We start from the raw sequence: 9,438 nt of genomic DNA on the forward strand, positions 1-9,438 counted from the left end.
GTGATAAACATCCAGAGTGGCCTTCTGGCTCTTAGTACAAATATTTGTAGAAATTGTATCATAAATATAGTCTTTTATTGTATTTACAACAAATGTACGGTGCCAGTTGTAGTACAGAGTAGTAGAAGACATTCCATGGCATCAATATTCATAGATATTGGTTATAGTGGTGATATTACCTTATGAATTAAGATTATAACGAAAGAATAAAAATATATACATGCAGTTTTCATCTCAGTAGATGAATTATATAGATATGTTATCATTGATCTTTTTTTATTTTTTGACTATGTATTTTTGGGGGGTTTTCCCCAGAGAGGTTCAATGTAGCTAACATAAATAAAGCTTTGCACGATTTTAATTATTATTTCTGCTCTTTTTGCTTATTTCCAGAAACACTCAGAACAAACTGCCTGCAGCCAGATGTGTGGTGGCACTTCTGGGCACACCACAGAATGTAAAACTGATCTGATCTAAAGACGATGCTAATCGACAGCCATCACAAGGGACAAGGAGAAACTTAATACTGAGGGAATAATAGCCAGGAATCAACATGCTACAGTCTCAAAACTTTAAAGTGAATATATAAAGAAGTCATGTCCTAGTTGACTCCTGAATCCAGTGCAGCAATACTGATCTTATGAAACTCAATGTTTTGTTGTGTGGTGCTGCTGAAGTGTCGTGTTTGATTTGTGTTATTTGTTCTTTTATTCTGGTCACTTATAGATATCAATATATATTCTAGCAATTACAAGCAGCTGACAATGTGAGGTGATATTATGATTAAAACAAAACAAGTTAAACCCTTGTTTGCCACCATCCTTTGGTTGTTACTTATCTTAATCTATCAAAAGGAAGAGCTTTTTTGAGTGCGCGGAATTAATCTCTGGTGAACATTTATAATGATGATCTCTCAGTATCCCTTTTAGATGGAAAGCACCTCACTACCAGAAATGTGAACATGGTAACGAAGGGCCTGGCATGAGATTAATTTGATCTTCTTTCCCAGAGTTTATCACTTCCTCACCACATTTACAAAAGAGTAATTATCCCCACCCTATTTTAATTGCCGGCATTTTAACTTAAAACAGCGCGATCAGAAAACGGACAGTCATCTGTCAAAGTAGAGAGACGGTCTATGCTTCATCACAGTCACATTTGTAAGTATCTCTTTTATTCTTGTAAACAAACCACGTTTGTTGTTGCCATGTATGTTTCTATACTTTTGACATTAAATAGTTGTATGTGGCCGTTGTGTTGTATGTAAAGTTTTGGTTGTGTGTTGTATTACCTGATAAAACAAAGTGAATATCAAAACTAGGGTTGGGTACCGAGAGCCGGTGCCAATATGGCACCGGTTCCAACACGTCCGGTACCTACCGGACCGAAAAGCAACGCAGATTTCGGTGCTTTCTTCCGGTGCCTGAGCCGATTTAAATACTTTTTTTTTTTACACTACTCTGTAATGTTGCTCGGTATATAGATACTAAAAAGGTAGCGCAGTACCCGTACGTTAAAAACGATAGGATTTTGATTTATCGATACGGATCAGAGCGCACTCCTCCACTCTGTTGTCTGCCTGCATGCAGAGAGGGGCTGGAGGGGGCGGGGCTTCCAGCGCTCACACACACAGTGCGCGCACACAGAGATCGCTGCAGACACGAGCACAAGCTTTTGAACGTCCGTCCTCGGCTTGCTTGAACAAATCTCTCCCAGTTGATATTAATGATGACGTGTAGTCCAGTAAAGCAGCAGTTTGTAGAATCCAACAGTGTCTGAGTTCTGTTGCACACGGTCCCATCAGGCCACCTGATGCTTGTGTCTGTTCTTTTTTTAAATGCGTATTGTTTATAGTTTGAAATTAAAAGGTTTGAAGCTGTAGTTTGAAGACAAGTGTGTTGTATGTATTTATTTATTTATATGTAAAGTATACTATAAACAGTTAATATATTGTTAATTTTAAGAAAAGGAATTGCCATGGCAATAAAAAAGTATCGGTTCAGGCACCGTATAGGCACCGGTATCGTTTTAAAAGTATCGGTTTAGCACCGGTATCGGAAAAAACCCAAACGATACCCATCCCTAATCATGACTCCAGGGAGACAAAGGTGCTTTGGTTCGATTATGTGATAGTACAGTTGTGTTTTCCAGCAACACTTCTTTCAAATCAGCATTGCTAAAGCAGATATTAAAATATGCTGAGTAATAACTATCTATTTTCCTTTTTTTCCATGAGACATATTATCTGCCCAAACTTGCAGTATGAGGAAAGACCAGTGCTTATCTGGGTTAATACCCTCGGAGAATATCTCTTAAATGTTTTTGTTGGGTGCTGACAACATCAATGGCTGTTGACTTTAGCTTAAATGCAAAAATGCAGCTGTGTGCGGCATCCAAATAATCATTCCAATACTTTTTAAGTAAACCCACAAACTGCTTGCAGCTAGATGTGTGGTGGCACTTCTGGGCACACCGCAGAATGTAAAACTGATCTGATCTAAAGACAATGCTAATCGACAGCCATCACAAGGGACAAGGAGAAACTTAATACTGAGGGAATAATAGCCAGGAATCAACATGCTACAGTCTCAAAACTTTAAAGTGAACATATAAAGAAGTCATGTCCTAGTTGACTCCTGAATCCATTGCAGCAATACTGATCTTATGAAACTCAATGTTTTGTTGTGTGGTGCTGCTGAAGTGTCGTGTCTGATTTGTGTTATTTGTTCTTTTATTCTGGTCACTTATATATATCAATATATATTCTAGCAATTACAAGCAGCCGACAATGTGAGGTGATATTATGATCAAAACAAAAAAAGTTAAACCCTTGTTTGCCACCATCCTTTGGTTGTTCATTCACTAAATACTTAGCAACCCTTGTGTTGTCTTCGGGTCAAAATGACCCGTGTACAAGTGTATATGAATGTGTGTTGATGGGTCATTTTGACCCGAAGACAACACAAGGGTTATAATCTATGAAAAGGAAGAGCTTTTTTGAGTGCGCACGGAATGAATGCCTGGTGAACATTTATAATGATGATCTCTCAGTAACCCTTTTAGACGTCAAGCACTTACTTACCAGACAGAAATGTGAACATGTTAACAAAGGGCCTGGCATGAGGTGACTTTGTTTTGTGATCCCACATTCCATCAGTGTAGGACATTAAAACAATGCAGCAATTACCGCCGCCCTACTTAACTGGCACACCCTGTCAGCTGACTACCTGACACAGGTGCAGCAAGACATCCGTCACCTTTTAGTCACAGTAGAGAGAGTGTTTGTTTCATTCACCATTATATTTGTATGTATACATTAACTGTGCCTGAACATTTTGAATTTCACCATCATGACTACTGGACACCTGTTTTTAAACTCTGATGTGTGTCCATGATTTTCCCTGATGTTTCTTTTTTTTATTAAAGTTAGATTATAAATTAAATTGACTGATTTCATAGGTGAATTCAAAGCTTGCCCTGTGACACAATTGCACATATTGGATAAACATCTCTAAACAACATGTATCACATAATCTCTAAACAACATCTATACACATAATCATGACAGAAATTATTGAGACTAATTAACTTAGACCAGAGCTAAAGTTACAATGTGAAGTCTCCAGTCATATGCTGCAGTTTAGTGTAACTACACTTTGTATGGCAAAAAAAAAGTTTATATTTAGAAAGTAGAAAGAAACAGTATTAAGTCAATAAGGCAGCTTGAATAGCAAATGAAGTTCATTACCGTATGTCTAATTTGAATCAACTGGGAATTACTGGGCCTTTGCATATTAAACATGTTTGTCTATTTATTCTGCTTATCTACAGAGTGCCAACATGTGTAAGCTCACTCTAATTGCAGGTAAGGTGCTTGCCAAGTTATTGTTTCCTTGAAGGGTTACAACCTCCAAAAAACAAACCTGTGGATCTTTTTTTTCATTTTGTCATTTGGGGGAACTGACCAGTTAAGATTGATTTTTAACCCAATACTAACCAGTCTGTTACTTTGAAGGTCTCTGTTTGGTGTTCGCCAGCTTTGGTAAGTATATAACATGCATTCATCACAATCAACAGTCTTAATACTAGATGAGGAATGACTAATTCAAACCATCATCATTTTCTTCCATGTTTCAGCCTCCTCCACCAGGCTGGTGTGTTACTACAACAGTGAGGCTGAGAATAGAGGGGGAGATGGGAAGTTCACAATTTCAGATATCGATCCAAAGAAGTGTACACATCTGATATATGCCTTTTCTGATATTAACAACGCGAATGAGCTGGTGCCCAGCAATGCAACTGACGTACAACGCTATCAGTCATTCACAGGCCTCAAAGCCAGGTCAGTCCTTTAGCATATGCATTTTGTGGAAATTATGTTGATTTTGTGTTTCTTCAAACAATCATTATGAAATCTTTATGCACCCACAGCAATTCACAGCTCCGAACCCTGTTGGCGGTTGGAGGATTGACCTTCAACAAACAAAAGTAAGTTATTTACAAAAACATGAATTTGTGTCCATGCAAAGACAAATGTAAGCAGCCCTTCAACATGCTGGTATTGTGCTGGTATGAGGTTTGAGGTAGTACAATAAGAGATGCTGATATTTGATTACATGAATAAGTTAATTTTACGATTCAATCAACATGCGCAAAATAGCCTATGAGATGAAAATATTACACACTAAAACATAGTTCAACATGCAGAAATATTTCTACCTGATATCTTCATTACATTATGTGAAACAAAAAGTAGGTTGCTGGAAAAGATTCAAACAAATAGGTGTTCAGTGTCAGTATTCTTGGTATCTGCACTTAAATAGCCCGACAGGTATGATTTGAAAAATATGTCATTTAGATTTTGGGGGAAACTGTCCATAGGCAAAACATTTTTATATGTGTTTTTATTTTACTCCTACTCTTTTACTCATACTTACTTACTGTACTAATAATGAGGTTAGTAACTGCACATTATGTGGATCATAGTGTGGTTAATTCTCGTCACTATTCATAATAACAAATGAAAAGCGTGTTATCCAGATTGTGTCTATGGCTGTATATCTATCTTGGCACATATTACTTAGTGCTTTGTGTTTCTCTTTGTGTTGTTAAAATAGAACCCTTAAATGCAGTATGTGGTGTGTTTTCTTGAGAGCCCTGTTTTGTTTTAAATGTTTACCAGATTCAGTACAATGGTGGCAGAACCACAGAATAGACAATCGTTCATCCGATCTGCTATCCAACTACTGAGAGCAAATGGGTTTGATGGGCTAAACCTTGACTGGAGGTTCCCTGGAGGAGCTGGAAGCCAACCACAGGACAAGCAGAGATTCACACTGCTGTGCAAGGTCAGATACTGAATTCATCTTCTGGGAGAGACGCTGTCAGAAATATACCATACTGAATACACCTATATGAAAATATAACATGATGCTTAAAGGAGACTGAACCGTGTTTCTGTGTTGTGTAGGAGCTCAAAGAGGCCTTTGTGGCTGAAGGAACATCAACTAGCCGTGACAGATTATTGGTCACTGCTAGTGTCTCTGCTCAGAAAGCAATCATCGATGCCAGTTATGAAGTCACACAGATTGCCACGTAAAACAATTTTATAGTTATTCTTAATTCTTAATAATTAGCTGCTGTCGTGTTTTGTTAAACGTGATCTCCTCTGCATTTCATCAGGTATCTGGATTTCATTAATGTGTTGACGTTTGACTTTCACGGCCCCTGGGAAAGTGTCACAGGACATCACAGCCCCTTATTCCAGAGAGCCCAAGACACTGGAAACGAAACTTACTTGAACACTGTAAGTACAGGGATTCATATTTCAACTGCTTAAAAACCTTCCTACTTCGAGACGTCCTTATATCTTAATTTTTTAGTTTTCTCAACATTACAGGACTTTGCCATGCAGTACTGGCAGACCCAGGGAGTACCTCCACAAAAGCTAAACTTGGGGTTGGCGGCATATGGGCGTGCTTTTGACCTGTCCACTGCATCCAGTGGTCCTGGTGCACCAGCCAGCGGTGCTGGGGAAGAAGGCTGCTACACTGGTGAAGAAGGATTCTGGGCCTCTTACGAGGTAAAACAGCAAGCTGTGAATATTATTAGTTATATAAAAAGACTTATTATAAGCTAACCCATTTTACTCTATTTGGTGTGACACATTTCTGTCTGAATGAAAATATTGGATCTAAATATTATATTCTTACCATTCTTTTCAGACTTGCCTTTATATTGAAGGGGCTAATACCCAGCTGATTGCTGATCAGAAAGTTCCATTTGCCGTCACAGAAAATCAGTGGGTTGGATTTGACAACAACGCGAGCATTAAAGCTAAGGTAGTCATCTGTTCAGTTCAAACTGTTTGTTCAATAATTCCTTTGCAAACGGCTGGTTGTACACTGGTGAAATAAATATGTTGTCAACATGACGTCAGCTGTTAAAATGTGTTGTTCCTCATCTTCTCAGGCCGATTACCTAAAAACTAAGAACTTTGGAGGAGCCTTTGTCTGGTCTCTGGACCTGGATGACACCACAGGACAGTTCTGTAAAATGGGCGAATGCCCTTTCATCAGCCAGCTGCATACCCTCCTGGTTCCAGGTAACCAAAATGCATTTACATCATACCCTGTCATAGCGGGACTTGACATTAAGCTCTTTCACCGACTTACTTTAAGGTATTTTATTTGCCGGATAGCAACATTTACATGTCCAAAATATATATAGGGAAAATATAGGGTTATTAAAAAATAAATAAAGATTGAAACAATTGGGCATAAAAAAAATCTTCGTTATCATTTAACTTTCATGATGTTATCTATAGTGGTTATTTGCATCAACAAGTTTTAATAATGTATTGTAATTCCATTAACCTGAAATAACGTTGCCAATTTCAACGGATTTGTTGTTCACAATGAAGCATTATCATGGCGAATAGAAAGCTCTAATGGCGATCTCCGGATTGCAGAAGTTTACTGTATATCAGTATATAAAGATTACATTTATTTTTCACTTACCCGATAGGAAAACTGCATGATGCATTCCATTGGCCTTAAACCCTCCATAGAGTGGCTTTTTGTTTGTGTATTTCATTGATTTCCATTAGCATTGAGTATTTACATTTACTACATTTTATTATGAAGAAAACAAATGTGTGCTCTTTCTATTAAGACATTTTTGCAGTCATACTCGGGTATATAAAAACACTATGTGATGATCAAACTGTGAAAAAAATTTTTAACACAGTGTCTGACTCTTCTTTTAGATTTTCCTAGTCTCAACACGACAACTCCCCCTACAACAACGATGTTGACAACAACAACAACTCCCCCTACCACAACGATGCCGACTACCACACCAACTCCCCCTACCACAACGATGCCGACTACCACACCAACTCCCCCTACCACAACGATGCCGACTACCACACCAACTCCCCCTACCACAACGATGCCGACTACCACACCAACTCCCCCTACCACAACGATGCCGACTACCACACCAACTCCCCCTACCACAACGATGCCGACTACCACACCAACTCCCCCTACCACAACGATGCCGACTACCACACCAACTCCCCCTACCACAACGATGCCGACTACCACACCAACTCCCCCTACCACAACGATGCCGACTACCACACCAACTCCCCCTAGCACAACGATGCCGACTACCACACCAACTCCCCCTACCACAACGATGCCGACTACCACACCAACTGCCCCTACCACAACGATGCCGATTACCACACCAGCTCCCCCTACCACACCATCTCCCCCTACCACAACGATGCCGACTACCACACCAACTCCCCCTACCACAACGATGCCGATTACCACACCAGGTCCCCCTACCACACCATCTCCCCCTACCACAACGATGCCGACTACCACACCAACTCCCCCTACCACAACGATGCCGACTACCACACCATCTCCCCCTACCACAACGATGCCGACTACCACACCAACTCCCCCTACCACAACATCAGGCACTACCACAACTCCCACTACCATAACTCCCACTACCATATCAACAACTACAGCTACACAAAGATTTCCAATAGCTGGAGGCTCTTGTGAAAACACGCCGAATGGGTACTTTGCCAATCCTGAAAACCCACGTGAATACGTCCAATGTGCTGGTACAGTACCTCACCTCCATATCTGCCCAGCTGGTTTGACCTTTAATAACACAATCCTTGTATGCACATAAAAATAGATGCGCTCCATCAAAATTATATAATTCTCAATTATGGGTCAAGGTCCGGAGACAATGGCGTCTGGGTCCGGACTCAGAACGCCTATAGAGACCCCTGCCATAAACTGTCAAGTGAGATAAATCAAGTTAGAATAAAGGTAATGTTCTCATATACTTCTATAGAGTCAGACCTCTTTTTGCAACCAGATGATTCGCTATTTGGAAGTTTAAGGCACTTCCACATTGGGTTCAGTTTTCAGACCCGAAGGGTGGCCTCCCCATTACCCTAATGACAGACACTATTTTTCCAATTGCTTCAATAACATTACTTGTGTCAAAAACTGCTCCCCTATTAGTATAACTGCAAATGCTTTAACTGGCCTTAAATCAGCATACTTCACTTTACATGAGGTAATATATAGTTCTTAACATAAAAGGTGTATTACTAAAAGCTAGTCTGTCATCTGTTAATTATTCCCTTTTTAGAGAAAAAGGCTATGTCGTCTATGCCTGTTTCCTCTACTTGTTATGCTAATTGTAATAAAGTGTAGTTGAATGCCTCCCACAAGGAGAGTAAACTAGCTTAGTTTTTTTTCACACATTTTGGGGAAATTAAGCTTTTGTAAGTGTATTGTGTAATATGTCAAAAATTCAATAAATTATCACACAACAACGAGCATATCATCAAATGTTATTTGTTGTAATTTTAAACAATGCCTGTCTTAAAATTGTGTGCAAATCCAACTGGCCTTTACAAATCCCATTTTTAAGATTCAGTCAGTGATAGTACATAAACGAATCGAAAGAAGCATCTTTTTAGATTTTCTGTTATCAGCAGCCAAAAATGTATTCATGCACTCATTTAATTAATGTTATTATCATAATCACAAATGCAGAGGCGGTCCACAAAGTTATCATTTGTCATTTTATCGGAACAGTGTCAATACTGTATGTTATCAATGAAGATTAAAAAGAGTATTTTAATGTAAAGCTATGGAAAATTATACCGTCAGGAACCAAAATGCATTTGCATCATACATAGCAAGACATTAAGCTTTCATACAATGCATGGAACTGGTCAGTGTGTTTCCTGGACCGCGAAACAGGTGCCGTAAAGGCTAAAAAAGCTATGCTGGTTAAAATAAATCAAAGTTTTATAATTTTCAATTATTTATCGATTATAGGTCCAGGTCCAGACAACAACACTCTTTGTCCAATTGCTCCAATAACATT

General features: G+C 39.1%; 1 protein-coding gene across 1 annotated transcript; it reads left to right on the forward strand.

The window, feature by feature from the left end:
• Positions 1–1,135: 1,135 nt before the first annotated feature.
• LOC306743932 (chitinase-3-like protein 1) lies at positions 1,136–8,087 on the forward strand (the record flags this gene model as incomplete). Its single annotated transcript, XM_079226495.1, has 13 exons — positions 1,136–1,160; positions 3,832–3,865; positions 4,016–4,042; positions 4,138–4,342; positions 4,432–4,488; positions 5,183–5,348; positions 5,471–5,595; positions 5,683–5,806; positions 5,900–6,082; positions 6,225–6,341; positions 6,472–6,604; positions 7,268–7,670; positions 7,760–8,087. The coding sequence occupies exons 2-13, from the start codon at positions 3,841–3,843 to the stop codon at positions 8,085–8,087; spliced, it is 1,893 nt and encodes a 630-aa protein (XP_079082621.1). The 5' UTR covers positions 1,136–1,160; positions 3,832–3,840.
• Between the last annotated feature and the right edge of the window lie 1,351 nt (positions 8,088–9,438).

The sequence above is a fragment of the Taurulus bubalis genome (genome assembly GCF_910589615.1).
Source record: "Taurulus bubalis genome assembly, chromosome: 11".
Lineage (NCBI taxonomy): Eukaryota > Metazoa > Chordata > Actinopteri > Perciformes > Cottidae > Taurulus > Taurulus bubalis.